Genomic DNA, 22,078 nt, shown 5'->3' with positions numbered 1-22,078 from the left:
ATGATAAGGAAGAAGATTATAACGACTTATGGCATTCTATAAGATATCCCCTTCTTGCAGTTTTAAGAACTCTCTATAAAGAATTTGAATTAAGCCAGTTCTTGTGATTTAAAAGAAAGGCTGTGGAAAAAACTTCATGTGGTTTACTGTGCTGTGGGTCCATTGCCGCGTGGTTTGTGGTGCCAGAACTTCCGCTGGGAGGTCCTTTTGGGTGGAAGTGCCCCACCACTGTTGACATTGTTCCATTTGCACTCGATATGCGGAGACGTGAACATGCGCTTTTGTTTTTCGCTCTGTAATTGTTTCGTTTAACAACTTTTAATTGAATATTTCAGGCGGCTGGCGTCAGCGTGTTTATTCACTCACAAAATGCAACGGCAGCGCATTGATCAATTGTTTACACGGTTTAAGTAAATAAATGCATTTAAACCGAGCCGTGCCACGGGATTACCCGCGTTAATTGTGCAAAAAAGCGGCCACTACGGAGACATTAACTGCGACAATCGGCCAAATCGTATGGAAAAAGAAGGCAAGACCAAAAGCGAAAGCCGCTTTCCGTCTGGGCCAGAAATCGATGGAGCTCGGTGAAAGGAGGTGTTGGCCGGCGCCATTGTTTATTAGTTTTAATAAAGCCATAAAAGGGCCTACAATCCACACAAGCAGACACTCGTGAACAAATAAACTTTGACACTAAGCGCTTTGGCAAATGACCCACCGTTTTTTTCTTCTTACCGCCCACGTCACTTTGTTTTGACACCCTGGACATACAGAGGTCAAAACAGGTCTAAAGGCAAAATGAAAGTCCACAATGGGAAACAGATTGCATCGGTCATTTTATTTAAATGAACAGCAAATTAATGACTACTCCAAATAGAGCGATATGAACACAGAAGCAATCTATCAGAAAAGAAGGTCCATTGGTTTAAATACATTTTCTAAGCTATGAAGTAACCTACAGGTCTATAATCTCTGAGCGGTTTCTTATTTCATTCCCCTTCTGGCGGCTCATATCAAACATTCCACTGCCATTGCTAAACCTTTTGGCAAAGCCAAATAAAACGAACAACGCGGCAGTGCAGCTTTTATTTGCTTGTCTGTATATACCGCCATGTGATGGCGGAATATAGCGCTTTATGTGCGCGGTTGTGTGTGTGTATTTGGGGGCATTTTGTTGACAATATTGTTTACAATTCAAGAGCCGCGGGGCGGGGGCGGCGATTGTGCCACACCCATATACCCACACTATTTGCATGCGCATACATACATTGTTCTATATGACCATTGCCAAATAAAACCCGAAAAATATATTGCGTATACGCCGCAGTGGCCGCAATGGACGTAACAATGATCGGTTAGCTGAAAGAGCTGCGAACGATGGCTTACTCTGGCCTGCAAACGAGGGCCACGTAATAAAGCCCTTCAAAAGATGAGAGTTTTAAGGGCATTGGCTGGTTTGGGTGGCTCATTGTTTAAGTTATTTAAATATATTTTTAAATAAAGTCTGAAATGAAAGGCACACCCACAATCTTCTTTTCAATACCAAATCGACAGCCAAGATGTAAGCACATTTCTGGTTTCAGACACCATGCCATCTCTGCACATCTTGAAAAAGCCAACTGAATTTAAATTTTAACCAAGAGCCCCGCGATACTGTGGACTTAAGCCGTCTCCTTGGCGCTGACACCGAGTGAACCGCCCAGGATATGTGAGTACACGTGTGTATCTACACATAGTGTGTATGGTCGCTGTCTGTGGCAGATATACGATGTGTGAGTACACACCTGCTGCGGTGACATTTTACGGCTTTTTCTTTGTTAATTTCGTTTGAGGCATTTAAAATGTGCACCACCGCCGAAGCTGAGGCTGACAACTAAATACACAAGGAGCCGTCTCATCCCCTTGCTCATCAGGATCAAATCACCACCCACCACCTGCTTTCTACTATGAACGTGCCGAAAGTTGTGCTCAGCCAGTCTTTTGGCAACTTTTTTAATGACTTCGCCCCACAACCCACAGCCCCACAACCCGCAGCACAATGGCACAAAGTCGCTGCTCGCGTGCCCGAATATTTAACCGCAAACGACGAGACGTCAAAATTAATTAGAAATAAAATTAGTTTTTAATGCCAAAGTGACTTCGGTGGTGTGTGGGTGTGTGTGTGTGTCTGTGGTTCCGCCTCTGTGTGCGTGAGGCTTAGAGAGCTGTAAAATATACTTTGACAGCGGGTGAAAAAAACACACACACACACACCGAAAAGAAAAGGAAGACGAAATTCTTGTCAAAACTTTGGGCGATGAAAAGTTTTGGTCTGTCTGTGTTATGTGCGGATGGGTTAGGGCAGGAAATGATTTAATCTGGCCAAGTTTCGCTATTACTTTATGTGGGGAAAGCGTAAGAGACGTTGCAACTAATAAGTTTAAGTGATGTCATTAATTTCCAATACAAACTTTTATTCTCTGCAAGAATCGATTGAATGGAATCCTCCATTTGGGAAGTTAGAAAGAATAAAGCTTCAAGGGAGGTGGACTTTAGTTGGTTAAGAGCACTTACAATGCATTGCTAGATACAGACACCGTAATTCTAATGAAAATAGTATCAAAATATCACCTTCTGTTGCACAGACAAACAAGAGCAGGCTTCACTGTACAGTGACTCCTTCGCAGAAGCCACCATGTAAAGCCAAGTTAAAGCTAAAAAGCAAACTCTCAGCCGGAAAACCAACGATGTGCATGTGAAGTGGGGCTAAGACAAACGGGCAAAAAGCCAGGAGACAGAAGAACAGGCTGACAAGCAGTCAGAAAGCCAGTTGGAGATGCCCAGAAAGGACGGAAAGTGGCGAAGTGGGGGGCTGGAGGGGGTCCACACAGCGACAAATCATCAGGCAAATCCGCAAAAGTGCACTTCAGTTGCCTGTCGCCCATCATCGCAGTGCAAAGCCAAAAGACGCTGATGACGTTGAGTATTATGAACGGAATGATGACAACTGGAACCACAACAACTGCCACTGCAACTACAACTGCAACTACAACTAACGAAGGCAAGTACTAAAGGCGTACGCGAATGAGCTGCACTGAAAGAACCTGCACCCTCAGATAACTGAACATATCTCAAATCTATTACTGCTTTTGGCCACCTCTAAAGGTAGCGTCAAAACCCATTAATTTTGATTTAAAACCAATTATAAAATAATCATTTATTGAATCGTTCAGAAGTAAAAATGCATTTCTTTCGGTGTAAAAACGAGTGGAAAATAGTGGAAATGAGTGGTGCAAAAAGTTGGGTTACTCCAGCTCTCCTCCAGACTCCATGGCTCGATGGCACATCCGTCGCCGTCTGTCACGGCATTATTGAAAGGTGAACAACTTCGTCAGGAAGTATTCCTCTATAGAGTTTCGAGGGGCGGCGTTTGTTCTGCTGACACAAAAAATCAACGCATGGAAAGTAGGACAAGTGTCAAAATCACTTAAGTGCGAATGCAACGACAAATAAAAAGAAAGCGTTGCCAGTGGTGGAAAAAGGACGCAGAACCGCAGGAGGTGCGCGTTGGGTGGTGGCCAGGACGAAGAAAGGGTCTGGAAGACAGGAAGAGAGCGCCACCTACAAGGATGCGGATGCAGGACGAAGGCAGGCGGGCGGAAGGCGGCGGCCAAGTTGGATACGGATTTAAGTGGGGGAACAATGGCTGAGATCTGCGGGTGGGAAGATGGCCAGCTCAAGTTGCTTCGTGCCACTTAGTTATGCTCGAAACTTATGTACAGCAAAATCAGACAGTCGGCAGATGATTCATTTATAATTACCTTACCTTTTTGAGCATATTTTAAACATTGAGTCCGCACGACTTATCCTTACCACAGTTAAAAACCTCAGCCGCTTAAAACAGAACCATTTCAAAACGACACAAGCTCCCTATAAAATGTATTTCTTTGTCGTTTCCGTTTACTTATCTCCACCGAAATAACCCAGAAAACCGCCCCATAATCCAAAAGAGTATAATAAGTAAAATAATTTATGATACAGAGGAATGCCAGTGCCGCACACACATAAATACGTCGCTGAAAGTTTTTCGTTCCTGCCATGTAATTACGAACGCATTCTTTTCACAGTCATTAAAAATGACAAATTCCGGGCACAACAGCAAAGTAGGACGACCCAAGCCGGCAAAATAAGACAGTTAAATGGAGGGAGGTGGGTATGGGACTGGGCATGGAATCCAGTCCGGCGAAGGAGAAATATGCTCTTCTGCAGTTCACGGGCTTAATCGCATTCATAAAACTCGGTTTTACGACTTTTGAAGCACAAATATAAAAAAAAAGGTTTTAATGTGTAACATTTTCACGCCCCGGAGGCGTGGCATTTCCATCCCCCCGGGAGCGAGTTAAATATGAAAGAGATTCCATAAGTCGAGATTAATGTGCAACATCGCAAAGTTGCGAACGCGACACCTGAAGTACACCTGTTCGCACACGGGAGCAATTACCAGGTGATTACAGCCTCGGCGCTTAAAAGACGGAAAAGTTAACCGATATACAGGGAAATCAAGTGATTCTTCATTTAAGCAGTTTAGATAACATTCTTTATTATTAAAATATATTAAAAGCATTTTGAAAAACATAAACATCACATATTTGATTGGTTTTTGCAATTGATGTGTATAGAAATAGGTTTTGCATTATACGCATTCAATTCATTTGATTGCAACATCGACGTTTCAGTGCCAATTTCACTGCCAGCGATTCTGGTGCAAGGGCATAAACCAAAATTTTAATTAAATTCGATGCCTTGGGCTGCTCTGGAAGCCCATGTGTGCTCAAATCGGCAGAGGCTGGAACAAAAAATGTCGAAATTCAAAATGCAAAAACCCCAACCAAGTCCGGCATGCGGCATACATATTTGCCAGATGCAGCAGCTGCAGATATTACAAAGGCAATAGCAGAAATAAAAAGAATGCAAGCGATTTGGGGCCATATCCAAAATCGATATCGGCTGGAGTTCTACCAATTAGCCGGGAAAACAATGCCAGCTGGCCTGAATAAAGCAGGCGGTAAAAGTAAACCGAACGTGAGTTATCCCCTTATTCGGCGCACTCACCTGCACAAAGCTATCGAGCACTTGAAGCCGAAAGCCGAATCCTTTTGTTCCACTGACAGGCGCCTGGAAAATAGAGCTACAAATCCTCACACACACATTAACACACTCACACACACCCAGAGAGACCCGCATCGAAAATGCGTTTCCATTAACTTTTTCGGTTCGAGATCACCGAAGCGCATGAAGATGTCAAAATGCACTTTTGCCCCCATTCACGCAAGACGTAAAGTATTAAGTTGTTCGCTCCAGTGCAAGCTACCGAATATAAAGTTGCCCGGAATATTTGAGTACATTTGGTAACCTTAAAGAGACTTTTAAAATAAAAGGGAAATTGGATAGCCTTTGGCAGAATAGCTGTATCAGTAACACTAAGCTCGATGTAAACCAATCGTACAAAAGGCGTAAGAGTCGCGGTAAGCCTTTCCGCTCGTCATACGCTGCGTATGAGTAATATTTAGCGTCACGTTTTCAGAGTGCTTAGAAAGCCATGCTTGATAAATCCGTCAAAGCAACAGCATCCTGGCTAAGGATAACAGCAATAATGGCTGCAGGCAGGCATGAAAATCAGTGAGTTCTTGGTCCCGATGCTCTTTTTCCTCCTTTTCGTATTGTTGTTGGCAAATTAATGGAACACAACGCTCGCATTTTCATGTCAGCGAGCAAAGCGAGTGTTTTCCTTTTTATTTGCCCCTAATGAAAGGGCTTTGTGAAAATTGTAGTGCATTTTCCAAAGCACTCATTGCTTTCCATTGTTACGTGCTTTTTGAATCCTTTATTGAACCTAATTTAAGGAAATGATAAAATCAAACTTGATTGTAATACATTTTTGAACTAAAAGTAATTTTTTCTAGAATTAAATATAATTTTTTCAGCTACATCCAACGATTTTTCTTTAAAGTCGTTTTGCGTGCCATTTTGATATTTATTGAAGCAATGTAAAAAGTTTTGTTTTCCCTGGCCAAAAGAAATCTCGGCGGTGCGTCTAAACCTTTTTGCGTGCGCCAAGTTTTTCGGCTTTTAACCCAGTCTCAAAGGCATTCCATCTCCTGTTTTTTAACTCCCAGCTCAGGCAACTTCATCACGAAAAGGCACGTGCTGGTGGATAGGTGCACTGAAAAAAATAAGCTAACATTTTGAACTAAATAGGTATTATAAGTCCGTTTATTTCAAGCTCAAATTAAATCTGTGGGATGACACAGAATGCCATTAAAAGTGGATTTAAATATGTATATTTTTATACACAATTACATAATCCAACTCCTTTCTGCTGCAATACTTTAAAGTAATGGATATTTTTCGATTGACAAACCATTTTGTTGTTAATTTTTCACCGAGCAGAAGATGGATCCCAAAGGGGAGCACTCGTTGACATTGATTTGGGTCTCGAAAGAGAGCGGCCCCAGCGAAAGTAACCCATTTATTTACCTTAAGTTGGCCGCTTTTGCAGGCTCATTTATACTTGTGTGTATATACGTATGTATGTGTTTTTTGGAGCACTGTTGTTGTTTTTTGGGTCGCAGCGCGGTGCAATCCTCATCTTCGCCTTGCTTAATAAGCAGCTTACAACATCGCGCAGTCAGTTTGTCACTCATTTTGCTTCATCATGCAGTAAGTGTGTCAATGTAACAAGCCAGAACCCTCAGCATTTCCCACCCACCGCTTTTCCACTTTTCCTGCCCATTCTCACCCCACTGCCCACAGTGTATTTGCGCTGCTGCTTAGTGCAAAACTTGTCATTTGCAATTTCAGCGTTTTTTCCCCCACATTTATGTTTATTTGCACACACAGACAGATGGGAGATGGGCAACTCATGCATATTTCACATGCAAATGCGTCCGCCACCCCCCCTTACCTCACCCCCCTCCTCACTACCACCGTCCATTTGTGCTGAGGTTATATGCAAACTAAGTGCTTGTAAATGGTTTTATGCTTAGCCTCAGCATTAAAAGCGCGGCCCCCGAAAGTATGCTACAAAAAGTGCCTGCAATTTAACCGCGATGTTTAAGCGCGACTTTGTATTAATGAATACATTTGGTGAACCAAAATTATTACTTTTTATTCAACCTTACAATGTCGTGGAATTTTTTTTATATTTATGCAGTGTTTTTATATTTTTGCATACATTTATTGGTCGAGTTCTTATGCGTATTCTCGTAAGCGATTTTCCTTTAAGCCCAGAAAAAAATGCACATTTTATACACACCTTGAAAAGGGTTGAAAAAGGCTTTTTCGAAACTGTCAGCAAATATTTTCAGCCGCAGAAGCAGCAGCCTAAGTAAACAAATTAATTTGCGTATGCCGAAATGTTCGTGATTCTTTATTTGCCCTTCTGCTGCCGCTTAAAAAGGATTATGTGCTCGAGATTTTTACGAGGCTCGGTATTTTTTTTTGCCGACTCTTCTTTTTAATTAAAAAGTTATATGCCTTAAAGCTGGTATTAAATGTTCCGGGCTTTTAATAGATTTTTTCATGGACTTTGCCGCTCGATTTAATTCCACCCGTGGAATTCATTATTTGATACTGCATTTCAGCTGTGATTTTCAAATGGAACTCCAGTTGGGTTATAAAAAATTTACACCAAAGAGAGTGGCGATGCGGCGCGAAAGTGTAAAATAAAAATTGAAATGAAATAAACACGGCAAGAGTCCATAAACAAGAGTGAGTAAAAAAAGAGAGCACAAAAAAGGGCCCAAAAACCTTTTAGAAAAACTACAAATTTAATTTTTCATCCAGATATGTTTGGCAAATGAAATTTCAGTTTGAGCCCAAAACAGAGGGCAGTAATATATTGGTTTCGTACACATAAAAAGACAACAAATATTTCTCTGATTACAGATACGCGTATGTATTCCCTTCGCGTTGGAAAACCTTTGAAGCATTTAATTAAAGCATGCTAAGTAATTAAAATAAATCCAATTATTTTCAAAGTGCACTCCCTTTGTGATTCTGTATCCAGTCTGCTTATTAATATAACAATATTCATTTGAGTCAGCCATGACCCGTTTTTAAACACATCATGTTTATTTGTTTAATATTCCCAACAGATTGTGAGCCAGCTGTTGCCAAAAAACCGAGATCAATAAAACAACATTATGCAAAAAATGTACTTTAATATTTGATGAGATACTGGCAACCTCCACAGTTTTCCCTAGCTGCGCTCTTTTTAACAAGAATTGAGTTCATGTAGGCCACTCTTGGCACAGAGCCCGGCTGTGTTTTCAATTAAATTTTCACAATTTTCCGCCCGAAGAGAAATGGCCTATGCGATAAATATCACGACAAATACTTCCGCGAGCGTTGAAGGCCTAGTTAGGGAAAGTGGATATGGGAGAAAGTGAGCAGGGTGAAAGTGAGTTTCCAATCCATATTCCTTGCTCTCTATTCTAGACTGATGCTTTAAATAAGAAGTTGTATGGTAAAAGGGGCTATTCAGGGATAATTTTTCTCAGTGCTTTCCACCACTTTGTGCTTTGTGCTGTGGCTTTAATGTTTGGCGAAAAAGTGGAGCAAAAGGCTCACACCTTACCCCTTGTTAGCCCATTTTTACCCCACGATTTTGTTTGTCAAGCTGGCGCCGGAGTTCAGTTGTAGCACAGTTGTTGCCGTAGCTGGTGTTACGCTTAGCAATTAACATGCCTTCAACACCTGCCACCGAACTGCACGGCAATCGCCAGCGGCGACTTGTGGCCACTCAAGGACGCAGGATACAGGACGCAGCACGCAGGACGCAGGATTCAGGATGCGGCACAATAAACGCGACGCTAACCATTGTCGCCTCTTTGACTTTGTTATTAGCAAATGCACTTGAGACTTCGGCAACGAGGGGAGCTCCACATGGAAAAAAAGACTACTAATAAGAAAATATAAATGTTTGTTAAACTATTGAAGGACATTTCTGAATGTAACAGCACACAAGTCGAATATAACTAAACTATGTGGTGGCATACTTTTGATTACTTGTGTAATCTTATTACCTTACTATGACTTTTTTCTCCCAGTGCACGCTAGAGAAAAGCAGTTGCAATGAAGCCAAGTGAGCACTTTTAAGATTTATGCGTCTGGTAGTCTCGACTTGGCGCGCTTCCTGCCGCTTCCTTGCGCTTTCTTCAGCTGCTGCCTCGCAGGACATCTTCTGCTGCCAGCGCGGCACATTAAACTTTTAAGCATAATTTCCTGGCGTATTGTTTTTAATTACTGTGGCAGCGCCAGCTGCTGCACATCTTATTTACAATTAAACTGCCGCTTATTTCGTTATCGAATAAATATGCAAAACTTAAGCGGCAGCTGCGACTACCATTTCCCCCTTATCTCGACGTCTTCCGCCGGCCAAAATGCAATTGCACAATTCTCAATTGTGCGCAAAATTCTGAACGACACAGTGTGCTGCCATAAATTGTTTTTGGCAACAATTCAAAAAGCCCTGCAATTCCAGTTGGCTTCTTAGGACTCCTGACGGAAACTGCTCAAGTGCCACGGAGCTCGGGATTCGCCTTGGAGTGAAACTAAAGTTAATTGTGGATCGCACAGTGGGGTAGGTGGACGGAGTGGCTAGGAAAACTATTAAATTCATTTCGTTTATGACCTATATATGTTTTAAACAAAGGAATATAAAGCATGTTCAAACTTAACTTTTAAATATATTTAAAAAATTTCTTTTTAAAAGTTTTCATAAGTATATCAAAGTGGTTTTTATCAATTTCCCACGAGACAGTGAATAAAAGCTGCTAGGGTAAACCGAAAATGATTTGGGAGATTATAATAAGCAGCTAAACCTTTTAAGCCTTCTTGGTCTTGCCACTTTGCAGCCACAAAACTTTTTCTACGAGATGAAAACAAATTCCATTTTACTTTGTGCCCCCAGACCAGCCAATCCCATCCCATCCAAAGCCCCCAAAAGGTGCTGCCCTTGGCTAGCTAAATTTTCTAAATAATTTCACAGCGCCTTATTACGGAGGCCATTTGTTGGCCTCGGCTGGGAAAAGCGGATGGGTGGGCGGGGCATCATGTAACAGGTTGCCAGCCCATCACACAGGAGATTAGGCAGTCGGAAAATGGAAAAGCTGGGGCGCTGCGCAGCCGGACTGGGAAAAGCGGGCAGGAGTAACAGCTGCTACCTGTGAGCGAAGAGTGGCTTACCCTTTTTTACCGCCTCTTGACGGCCAAAGCTGGAGAAGAGGCCTCGATTTTTAAGCCATGTCAGTCAGGCAGGAAGGACAGAACTAAGTCCTCGCCTGCCCCACCACATAATACACTAGAAAAAATAGGGAAATACTGCCATTATAAAAAAAGAAAGATATTCATAACTGCAATAATCAATTGTTCAATTTACTAGTACTTAAATATTATTCTCAAATATATGAAGTGGGATTACAATGGTTAATCCTGGGCTACTGACTTTTCTCTCAGTGTCCCCCGGCTACGCTTCCTTCAGGCTGCTTTTGTACTTTGGAAAAAAGCAAATATTTGTATTTCTGCTTGAATGGCTGAACGATTGAACTGAGAGCGAAATTTGAACTGTAGCAAATCACACGCGTTTGATTGATGATTTGGCAGCAGTGCGGAGGCGTGGATTTGGGTATAAACCAGCCCGACCCAAAAAGTAGCAAAAAATCTGAAATAAAAACGGAGAAAAGGTTGCCATTCAGCTGAAGAGGGCGTGCACATGCCGATGCTCCCTGCGTATCCTTAATATTTGTGCGGGGGTGGGGGGAAATGGGAGAAAGGAAGCTGAGCTGAGCTAAGCTTAGTTTTGTTTTGTTTCTTTTCCGACGAACACACATAACTCACATTAATATGCATTGCTGATAAGGCAGCCCCCAACCAACCCTCCAAAAAATCAAACAAAAGCAATAAATCAGGGCAAAGAAATGAATTTTGATTGTCATTGATTTATGTACAGTGCAGTTGGTGAGCTCCGAAGAGGACGACTGACCAACAGATCCCACCAGCCACACGCATAATGGCAGCGATAATGATGACAGGACGAAGACGAAGGACCCGGAAAAGGTCCCTAAAATCATTCCAGCCGCCTTGGGGCCATCCAATTGGGTCGATTCAATTAGCTGTCATCAAATGACAATTACAAATGAATACGACAGGTGTTCTGGAAAACAAATTCGATTTTAGTCAATATAAATGTGGACATTAGCAGACGTTGCCAAGCGGAAAAGTAATCATTTTATTAATGCAATTTTGGGCCATTTTGGGCGTAATTTGGTTATAATTGTTAGCTAAATAATCTCCTTAAAATATTAAAAAATCAAAACCATTCGTTAATTTTGTCATGTTTAATTCTAGGGTATTTAATTGGGAGCTACAATTTCCCTTTACATCCCAAGCAGTACTTTTGAAAATTTAATTTATTTTGAAGTAAAATATATTGTGAAAAACTGAACAGAAAGACAAGCCAAAGTTTCATAATTTCAGCGCGCAGACCCTCAACTTAATGTAGCCATTTTCAATTAAATGGAGTTCAATTCAAGGGTCACACAAACAATAATTATGGCCTACCATTAGGCGCAGTCGTTTGGCCATAAACTGTGTACTCTTGACGATCCCCCCGCTAATTGTTAAAACTTTCAATTATGCCGAAGACCTTCCCCCCTTGACCCCATGCCCACGCCCCTGGCAAAGGGGCTGGTGGAATGTCAGTCTGTGCGTCAGTTTGTCAAGTTGGCAAAAGTGAAAATTACATTTCAACAGTAGTTGGCAAGTCGTCGGCTTTTGAAGCTGCCTTTGTTTCACCGCCCTACGTGACTCGGCCAAATTAGTGGGGTTTCTGGAGGGGGGCCTTGGGATTTATTACACCCAAGCCCCTCCCCCTTCCAGTTTAAGTGCGCCTTGAACTTTGCGGCTGAAGCGAACTCTGGAGGGCCTATTTGCGATGATTACACGGCGTATGAGTGATTTTAATTTAACGCAGAGATAAACACACGAATGCCTAGCGACCGAGTCCCCGATTCGAGCCCTTCTGATATATGTATGTACATATGTATGCTAAGTACCCAACATTCCGTGTTCGTGTGGGCCGCTTTAAGTAGTTATGCAAATATTAAGCGCACAGCCGCCTTTTGACCTGAAAAGTCAATAGGAAAAACTCACACACACACATTGGAGGCCCATGTACTTCTACTCGCACTCGAGAACTTTTCGCGGGGAAAGTCGGCGGAGAAAGCTGCTTTCGCTGGCCTGATAACAAACACTGACAAACCAGCACTGACGATTGCAAATGTCAAGAGCGCAGATTTTTGAAGGATTTCAATGGGAAAGTTGGGGAAGTAAAGTTGAACAAGTGCGGAAGTTGGAGCGTTTTAGTAGCTAGATAAATATATAAATATTTTGGTTCACTGTTGCGCTTCATTTAATATAAGTAATAATAGCTTATTTGGTTATTACACAAGCTATATATTCATGTTGTTTGTGCCTCACCTTATTGATTCCGCCAATTTTGCTGGGTGCGCGGCTGACCAGTGGGAAAAACAAAAATATGGATGGGAAAATCGAATTCCGAGAGTGTAAACTTAATTAAGAGCCTGCGAAGAGAGTTGATTTTGTTTGATTTACACGCCAGCAGCTGCATGCTTTAATTAAACGGGCGTGTGTCGGGACGAGGTCACCGGGTGGCCCTGACCCACGCCACACCACCATGGCGCTTTCCGAGTAGCCAGCTGTCGCTGATTACCCACCAGGAAATGACCCACCCACCACACCGAAAAAAGGCGCAGGCAAAAGGGATCCAGGCTCTGGCATTTCATGGCTCATTAGGCATGCACATACGTTTGTGCTCCCCATCGGATTGGGAATCGGATTGGGTTTCGAGGAGCTCCTGGAGCAGGACTCCTGCGCCATTTCCGACTGGCACTCCTCCTCCTACAGCTGCTGCTGCGAAATCGTAACAAATTCAATTTTCTACGACGCCGATTTGGTTTCCGCACGTCTTAAGCTATCGTCGGCTACAGTCGACGCCATGAATATAGTTATTGGCTGAAAGTGTTTGTCTAGATGTCGGTTGGCTGCGTGCTCCTCCTGGCGGCGCCGCGTCGATACCGATTGCGCAGTAAAATAAATGATAAGAATCTGTGCGCTCTGCTCATGAATTACAAATCGCATAAAGGATTTGCCACTGGCTCAAGACAGCGGCAAGGACGAGCTGCTTCTTTCATGCAGTCCGCACTGCAGACAGGATGCGGATGCGGATGCGGATGGGGGCCTCGCAGCGAAAGGATCTTGCTCCTGGCGGAGGAGCTGTGAGGACTGGGCAAACAACGCACAGCATGCCGGGCATTTTAATGCATCGAGAGGTTGGCTATTCCGTGAGCCCTTCAATGATTAGGAAAAGCATTGCTAAACTGGGCTTTCCATCGAATGCAGTCGAAATCAATGCAAATAAGCCTGAAACAGAAATTCCAATCACAATAAAAGTCGGTGTCGAGTTTTTTCATTTCTGTTTTTTATAAAACGTAGAATTCGTCAGCATTTGTATTAAGACTAATTATTAATTTCAATTTCTTAGTTAGGACTAGTCGATTAATCGTTAATATTGGCAAATGCTCTTTACACAATTCAGATCATCGAGTCTTACCAGTTTTAAATGCTTAGTAATACTAATCAATTTCGTTTCCATTACATTTTATACAGTGAGTCAAAGGAGCTGTCTTCCTATATTGTAGAAAAAATTATTATCACCGTTGGTTTTTCTTGTTGTCGAAACTTTTGGTTTACAACTTCTGGTTTTGGTTTGATTTCTTTTGTAGTACGCTTTTAGGAAAATATGCCATTCTAACACTCTAAGAAGACTAGGTTCTTGAAATTTATACAATAGATTATTGTTCTTGGTATTGTTTATTATTGGTATCAATCAATTTGCTTAAGGTTTTGCCATCGTAAGGTATTTCATTTGTTTCAAATACAAAGTGGAAAAGGTTACAAGTCAAAGGCAAAAAGGCAGGCGTGTTTACGGTCTAGTTTATAAGGATTAGATTTGAAGGGAAAGATTAGAAGGAAAGAAACGGGAAGGGGTATCTCAAACAGCCTTTTTCGAGTGGTAAGATGCAAAAGCTTTTTTTTTTTTATGCGGCAGTCGTTTTGGTTAGTAGAATTCTCCGTCTACATTCACCATCCCCCAAATGGCCATAAATCTTATTCTTGTGGTTTTTCTATTACAACTATTATGAGCACAATTAATTCCGAGTTCTGCCAACGCCTGACATACGTATTCCTTAGTTCAATTAATGTCCTTTTTCTACCGCTCGTAAAATATGCTAAGGCCACATTTAATTTATTTATACTTCTATTCCTATTTAATACTCTTGAGCTCAACGCAACACGGGTGGAGAGGGCGTGCAACGCGATATTGTGTCCAACAATCTTAATACATCTAATCAGGCTTCAGTTAAGGTAAGTGAAGTGGAGATAAAGGCAAACAAAGGAAACATAAAGCGCTCTAAAAGGGTAATTGAAACGAAATTGCTGCGCACAATGTGCATGGAAAAGTATGGAGTGAACGGGCAAAGTAAACAAATTGAAAGTGGACTTGAAAGGTGAGCAGGCAAAGAGAGCAGGGAGGAAAAATTGCTATAAATTCTCAAATACCTTGGAAAAAGTTAAGAAAGATCTAAAGAGTGATAGATAATTACAAGAAAGGTGCTGCACTATAAGTAAATCAATAAGTTTTAGGTTGTAAAGCTGTCATAGAAAATGTAAATCATTTGATAAAGGATCAAATTGTAGGAAAGGATTAAATGGCAAAGGACTACGTCTCAGAAGTGCTTAACCTTTAATTCAGCGAGCTCTCTTAGGATTAAATTGAATAAGGACACCTAATCTAGGTCTAAAACGAAATCCGGCATAAGCGTAAAACGTAAGCTGGCTAAAAGCTAATCATCGTTAAATATACATATATATACATAGTATACAGAAGCACATTTTTACATTTATTTCGTTTTACTCCTTTTTTGCTGTAGTAAACCCTCCACCCAGTGGCTTGCATTCGAATGTCCGCGTCCAGAATCGCCTTGAATCGTGAGCGGAAAAAGTGTCAGCATTCGTTTTTTTCCTGGACGTGTAGTGTAGTGGATTGTGTAAGTTGGGTTTTTCAAGCGTTCATTATCACGCAACGATGGCGGCCATTGCGGACGACGACGACGACGATGATGCTGATGATGATAATGGTGGTTTTACTGATGATGGTGTTGATGGTGATGACTGGTGATGCGGAGTGGGGGCAACCTGAGAATGATGCTGATGCTGCTGCTGCTGCCGGCTGGGCTTATGTTGGGACTGGGACTGGTGATGGGACTGGGAAATGTGATGGACCGGAAAACTCCACAGAGCAAAAGGCATCTGCTGCTGGACCAACAAAAGCAGTTGGCGTAATTTGTTGGTCGTCGTTGTTGTCGCTGTCGTTGTATCCTTCCCACTTCCCACAGCTCCCCCGCCAGTTATTGTCGCGGTTGTGCTAGCTGTTCTTGTTTCGCCACCCGGGCAGGTGGCTCTGGCATCATCCCCAAACTCGCTCCCATTCCGCCGCCTGGCGCAGCGCATCTGCATCAGCTGCAGCTCGCCGCGTCGTCATTCATCCCAGAGGCACTGTTGTTTCTGCCGCACATAATAGGTGAACTGTGTGCACTTGCGGCAGGTCTTGATGCCGCAGCGATAATTCGTCGGCTGTGCCTGCTGCTGGGCGCCCGACGAGTCCCCTCCGGCGACTCCCTTGCCCTTGCAGTACTTGAGCCCGCAGGGATACCAGCCGATGCAGGTCTCCAGGTTGCACAGGCAGGGCGCCCACAGGCTGCTCACCTCGTTGCAGCGCGTCGAGAGCGTGTCCGGGAACTTCTCGGTGGCGGCCTCCAGGCTGGAAATCGAGGAGCCTGCCGGGAGCCGGAGTACAACGAACGGAAAGCGAAACAAAAGCGTAAACAAAAAGTTTCAAAGTGGCAAATACCCTCAAAACTGGTCGATATCTGTACTGAAGTTTTCCATCTACCAAGATTTCAGACGGATTTCTCTCACTAACTTTCCTAACATTCGATTAACGTGTTTTTGTTTTAACTTATAAGTATAATAATTGGTAACTCTTTAAAAGGCAAAACTGGAAATGAATGCTTTAACTTTTTCCGCACTGATTATAGATTCGTTTCATTAATTTTGTTTGTGAAAAACTGAACCATATTGCGCAGCGCACGCGATAACTTTTTATAGGTAGAACTTTAAATACTCAGGAGCACAAACGGATTTCATATTATCCCAAAAATGGAATTGTCGAAACTTGTTTAATGAAAAACATTCAACCAGAAATGCGCTTAAAGATTTACCAATTCCACGCACTAAACATCCCCAAGGAAGCACTCACCTGGCAGCTCCGCCCAAGCTTTAAGGTCCACATCCCGGACATAGGTGGCGTCCATGGCCTCGGCGCAGAGTCCCTGCAGATGTCTAGTGATGGGCAAGGAGCGGTTGAGCTGCACCCAGCTGCTCATGGTGAAGGTCTCGCGGCCCTTGTCCTCCTCGGGAGTGCGGATGGTGTGCGGATTCTTCTGGCGCAGCTTGGCCATTGCCGCCGAGGAGATGAAGTCGCCCTTGTTGAACTTGGTGGCGAAACACATGACCTGGTACTGGCTCTGGCCACGCTCCTCCTCGCCGAGAACCAGAGCCTTGAGGATTTGAACCTCCTGCGGGAAAGATGGATAAGAGGTTTCAATTTCAATTGGGCCTCTCATCTTGCTCTCTAGAGCCTCGGATCCTTCACTCACATTGCGAAAGTCGATGACCTGGGTGATGAGTGTTCCGTCGGTCTTCTGAAACTCCAGCGTTATCAGGTCCTCGGCAATGTTGGAGGTAATACTCTCCTGGATCACCTCGCCGCCCTGCAAAAATGAAAAACAGGAAATGAAACGGATTAGAGAGCAACAAGTGTTAAATTACGTTCTCGGCATCCCTCCCCTAGCCAGCTAAAATATTAATACGGCACAAAGGCAGTCACGAGATGATGCAGAGGGGTTCCTTACGTTGTCAGGACTTAAATTAACTATGACAGCTCCTGAAGCTGGGCGGCCATGAACCAAATTAGAGTCAAGAGAGTTGAAAAATAGAAAAAAGCAAGCATGGGGGCTAACGAAAACGAAACGAAGATGAGTGGGATGGGGTTTGGCAAAGGGAAGGATGGGGATGAGAGCCGAGGAGCCAACTCCTCATCCCACGACAACTGCAAATGTAGTTCAACAACAACAGCAGCAGTATTTGCCCTCTACACGTGTACATGAGCAAATTTGTTGGATGTGGGTGGTGTTGTTGTGAGGATACCCTGGACTAGACTACTTTCCCCGTTCTGAAAACGGATATTTTAATCCTGATGTCTTTTAGTAGCTGGTACAAAATGACGACTGATTAACTATTAGAACTAGTGTGATTAAGAACTGGGTTTCCCAGGGTATTTCGAGCTTCGACCCTTGCAACAACTATGTTTTCAGCTTTGTTCTTGTTGCTTCTGGGTTTTCCGTGTGTTTGCACAAAGGCGCATGTAAACAAAGAATAACCGAGAGAAGTGAGAAGAGAGGAGGAAGTACGGAGGAGCGAAGGAAGAGAGCCATCAGGACATTTTGGGGCCAGGGACAGAGCGCAGAGAACAATGAAGGATGTCACATGTAAACAAAGATGTACGAAAACACGCTGTGTGCAAGTGAGATAGCGAAAGCGAAAGAGAGAGGCTGCCTTCATTTCAAGCCCAGTGCTTTTTCGGCCAACTAATCTAAAATTTATGGAAAAGCCGAAAGCAAAGTGTCAATATTGAGCCAGTCAAACAAACCCAACTAATATTAAAGTGGAAAAACGAAACGACAGCCAAGTGTAAGTTTCAATACTGGCATTGAACTGCACATATGCATGTACATGCATATATGTACATAATGCCATTGCAAGCATGTAGAATAGCGCTTTGTTTTATGGTCATCAGGCATCGATGGATTATCTGGCCTACTTAACGGTCTACTAATTAGATATTGGCGAAGTACAAGCTCACAGAACATGTTTCCATTCAGAGAATCCTGTATTTTGCATAAATCAATAGGAGCCATGATTTGTTGTGCATCTGTGCTGCACGAATCTAAATTGGTAAACCTAATCAGCGTGGGTGTGTATGCGTGTGTGCAATCCTTTGAATTTGCCACTTATTGGATGGATCCATGGACTGCGTCTTCTTAACAACGAACTAAGCATTGCTTATTAAATGATTGTTGTATTTAAATAAAGGCATCAATACTAATTCTAAAAGCAATATATTGCCGTATTTTACAATGTATGACTCGGCAAGTTTCAGATACATATACTTGTCAACTTGACAATTCGACTGTCATAGCTGTCAAAACTGTCACTGAATTACTATCTTTTTAATATTTAACCATTTGTTGTTTTCGCGGATTTGTTTATTTGTCTTAAGCACCTCTCTTTCGCTCTCGCATTCTCTCGCGTTTTAAATTTGTTTTGCTTTGGCGCGCTTATTTTCGAAATGAGATGTTCGAAAATCAGATGGGCAGCGCTGCCAGCGTCACTGTTTCTTGTTGTTGCGTGTTGTGTTTTGCGTTTTGGGTATTTAAGTGTTTTAGGCCATGTTTTGTGATTTCGCACCTGATTTTGGACGTTAATGAGCAGCTGGGAGTGGGCGAATGAGTCCGCGCTCATCACTATGTTGCACAGCAGGAACCACAGAAACGCGCGACTGTGCTTGAAAAAGTGATTTTTACTGACGACGCGACCGCAGCAATTGCCGTGCGCTGGTGTTCGAGTACGGCTGAGTGCCTTATGATGTGCAAGTCGCCAGCGGATCTGCGCCTGTTTCACCGCATTTGCGGCAGTTACTATGCGCTGGTGTGGATGCTCCTCCTTCAAGATCATTGCGATGCGACAACAATTTTTAAATAAAAGCACAAGAAATCACAACGAACCACTCGCATCGACGAACGAAAAATAACTGGCTGAAAAAGGGGAAACTGACTGGAAGGTGACTTTTCGAAATCAGCTGACAGGTGTGACCGTGCAGTAATCCCAAAGGGGGCTGCCAACCTTCTCGAACTGAAGCCTACGAAGCCTTTCGATTGTAGAAAATATACCAAACCAATATAGCTGCACTACACTGGCACACATATTTACAGCGTTATACTTAAAATCAATCGAGCATCTTTCAAAACTTAGGAACGACTCATAACGAACTAAATAGACTACATTCACTTTCATTTAGTATTTAAATATATCTTGGCATTTCCGCTGCGTACGTTCACACCAGCCGCACAGCTGATGCCTGCACTATGCACTAAAATTTCCCAAAACGCGTTGCCTCGACGTCGCTTGTGACGTGTTGTTTTTTTGTAAAATATGTTTTTCAGCTGCTAAAAGGGACATAGATTGTTGAAAATCCACTGAAACTAACTCAGAAGGACAGGCTAAAGACCGACCATATAATGCTGACCCTACGGGAGCGCCAAATCAGTGAGAAACTTTGAAAACAATGACCCCTTTGAAAGGAAAAGCTAATTAATGGGTTTTCCTATTAATCATTGCAGATGCCATTAAGCAGATGCTTAATTTGAACTCGCAGCAGCCGAAAGCCCTAGCTGCTGAGCCCGTGTGGAAGATCCTCATCTACGATCGCGTTGGCCAGGACATCATATCGCCCATTATTTCCATCAAGGAGCTGCGCGAATTGGGCGTGACCCTGCATGTGTAAGTTGTGCGAGATCCTCCAGGAATCCAGGAATTAAGGCTTTAATTTACCTCCAGGCAACTGCACTCGGATCGCGACTCCATTCCGGATGTGCCGGCTATATACTTCTGCCTGCCCACCGACGAGAATCTGGACAGGATTCAGCAGGACTTCTCCAACGGACTGTACGACGTGTACCACTTGAACTTCCTAGCTCCCATTACGCGCAGCAAAATCGAGAATCTGGCCGCCGCAGCCCTGCATGCCGGCTGCGTGGCCAACATCCATCGCGTTTACGACCAGTATGTGAACTTCATCAGTCTGGAGGATGACTTCTTCATCCTAAAGCACCAGCAGAGCGATCAGCTTTCATACTACGCCATCAACCGGGCCAACACCCGCGATGAAGAGATGGAGGCTCTGATGGACTCCATCGTAGACTCCCTCTTCGCCCTGTTTGTGACCTTGGGCAATGTGCCCATCATTCGCTGTCCGCGGAACAGTGCCGCTGAAATGGTGGCACGCAAGCTCGAGAAGAAGCTGCGCGAGAACCTTTGGGATGCGCGTGCCAATTTGTTCCACATGGATGCCACGCAAGCCGGCGGCGGAGTGTTCAGCTTTCAGAGACCTGTGCTCCTGCTGCTGGACAGGAACATGGATTTAGCCACGCCGCTTCATCACACCTGGTCGTACCAGGCGCTTGTGCACGATGTTCTGGACTTGGGACTGAATCTTGTCTACGTGGAGGACGAGACGGCTAGTGCGGGCAAGTAAAATTACTTCTTATGAAAGGGCTGAATAACTGACAGTCACCAACTACGTTTTTCTATTCTTTAGGAGCCCGCAAGAAACCCAAGGCTTGTGACTTGGACCGCAACGACCGCTTCTGGATGACGCACAAGGGCAGTCCATTCCCCACGGTGGCCGAAGCCATCCAGGAGGAGCTGGAGTCCTATCGGAACTCCGAGGAGGAGATCAAGCGCTTGAAGACATCGATGGGTATCGAGGGCGAGTCGGACATTGCATTCTCTTTGGTCAACGACACCACGGCCAGGCTCACCAATGCCGTCAATTCGCTGCCCCAACTGATGGAGAAGAAGCGACTGATCGACATGCACACCAAGATCGCCACTGCAATCCTGAACTTCATTAAGGCTCGACGACTGGATTCGTTTTTTGAGATCGAGGAGAAGGTCATGTCGAAGCAGACACTGGACAGGCCGCTGCTGGACCTACTGCGAGATGGAGAGTTTGGCCAGGCGGAGGACAAGCTGCGCCTGTATATCATCTACTTTATCTGCGCCCAGCAGTTACCCGAATCGGAGCAGGAGCGGCTGAAGGAGGCGCTGCAGGCAGCCGGTTGTGACCTAACTGCCCTTGCGTACGTGCAGCGCTGGAAGGGAATCATGAACCGCTCGCCGAGCATCAGCCAAGCCACCCAGTACGAGGGTGGCGGCACCAAGACTGTGTCTATGTTCACTAAACTCGTCTCACAGGGCAGCTCCTTCGTGATGGAGGGCGTCAAGAATCTGGTGGTCAAGCGTCATGTGAGTTTCTCCTTCCAAATACAAATTCTAGTTCTATATCATAATTGCTTGCAGAATCTTCCGGTGACCAAGATCACCGAGCAGGTGATGGAGTGCCGCAGCAATGCGGAGACGGATGACTACCTTTATCTGGATCCAAAACTGCTCAAAGGTGGCGAGGTCCTGCCCAAAAACCGTGCTCCATTCCAGGACGCCGTAGTGTTCATGGTCGGCGGAGGCAACTACATCGAGTACCAGAACCTGGTGGACTTCATCAAACAGAAGCAAACGTCCAATGTGCAACGGCGGATCATTTATGGCGCTTCCACGCTGACCAACGCGAGGCAGTTCCTCAAGGAGCTCTCCGCCTTGGGCGGCGAGATCCAGTCGCCGACGGCGACAAGTTAGGAGCGGCTGCTCCGATTCCATTGCTGCTGAGCGGAGTGGACCGGGTTTTGGTTGCATGTGCATGTGCATGTACATGGGTGTCTGTGTGACTTCTTTCGTTTACTTTAAGCATATCCAAAAATAAATTAAATGCCAGGCAAAAAAGAGAAGCAAGCGAACGCAACGGCAGAGGCAGAGCTCAGCACTCGGCAATTACTCCAACCTGACGCTTAATCCCCGAAGGACAACAAGCAAAAACATGCGTAGCCTCGTGTACAACAAGCCCAGGGAGCTGGTGACGGAGCTGCTGGAATGGGAGCTGGGCGGCGGGCAGGGGCACTCGCATTCTAGGCACCCATTAACACCAACTTGGCAACGCTTTGAT

The 22,078-nt window shown here is 44.1% G+C and overlaps 3 protein-coding genes across 3 annotated transcripts; 1 reads left to right on the top strand and 2 right to left on the bottom strand.

Moving 5' to 3' along the window:
- Positions 1-14,119: 14,119 nt before the first annotated feature.
- Positions 14,120-15,662, bottom strand: LOC117135281 (out at first protein-like). Its single transcript, XM_033295452.1, has one exon. The coding sequence runs from the start codon at positions 15,634-15,636 to the stop codon at positions 15,196-15,198; it is 441 nt and encodes a 146-aa protein (XP_033151343.1). The 5' UTR covers positions 15,637-15,662; the 3' UTR covers positions 14,120-15,195.
- LOC117135273 (out at first protein) lies at positions 14,847-19,059 on the bottom strand. The gene is made up of 4 exons (XM_033295440.1): positions 18,709-19,059; positions 16,839-16,952; positions 16,439-16,757; positions 14,847-15,956 (listed from the first exon to the last, which is right to left on the bottom strand). The coding sequence occupies exons 1-4, from the start codon at positions 18,973-18,975 to the stop codon at positions 15,658-15,660; spliced, it is 999 nt and encodes a 332-aa protein (XP_033151331.1). The 5' UTR covers positions 18,976-19,059; the 3' UTR covers positions 14,847-15,657.
- Positions 19,060-19,386: 327 nt separating this feature from the next.
- On the top strand, positions 19,387-21,860 carry LOC117135266 (protein sly1 homolog). Its single transcript, XM_033295426.1, has 5 exons — positions 19,387-19,566; positions 19,641-19,800; positions 19,858-20,546; positions 20,618-21,327; positions 21,382-21,860. Exons 1-5 carry the CDS (start codon positions 19,539-19,541, stop codon positions 21,712-21,714), a joined length of 1,920 nt encoding a protein of 639 aa, XP_033151317.1. The 5' UTR covers positions 19,387-19,538; the 3' UTR covers positions 21,715-21,860.
- The last annotated feature ends 218 nt before the right edge of the window (positions 21,861-22,078 follow it).

The sequence above is a fragment of the Drosophila mauritiana genome, chromosome 2L (assembly GCF_004382145.1).
Source record: "Drosophila mauritiana strain mau12 chromosome 2L, ASM438214v1, whole genome shotgun sequence".
Classification (NCBI taxonomy): Eukaryota; Metazoa; Arthropoda; class Insecta; order Diptera; family Drosophilidae; genus Drosophila; species Drosophila mauritiana.
This window is presented reverse-complemented; position numbering and strand designations above follow the sequence as displayed.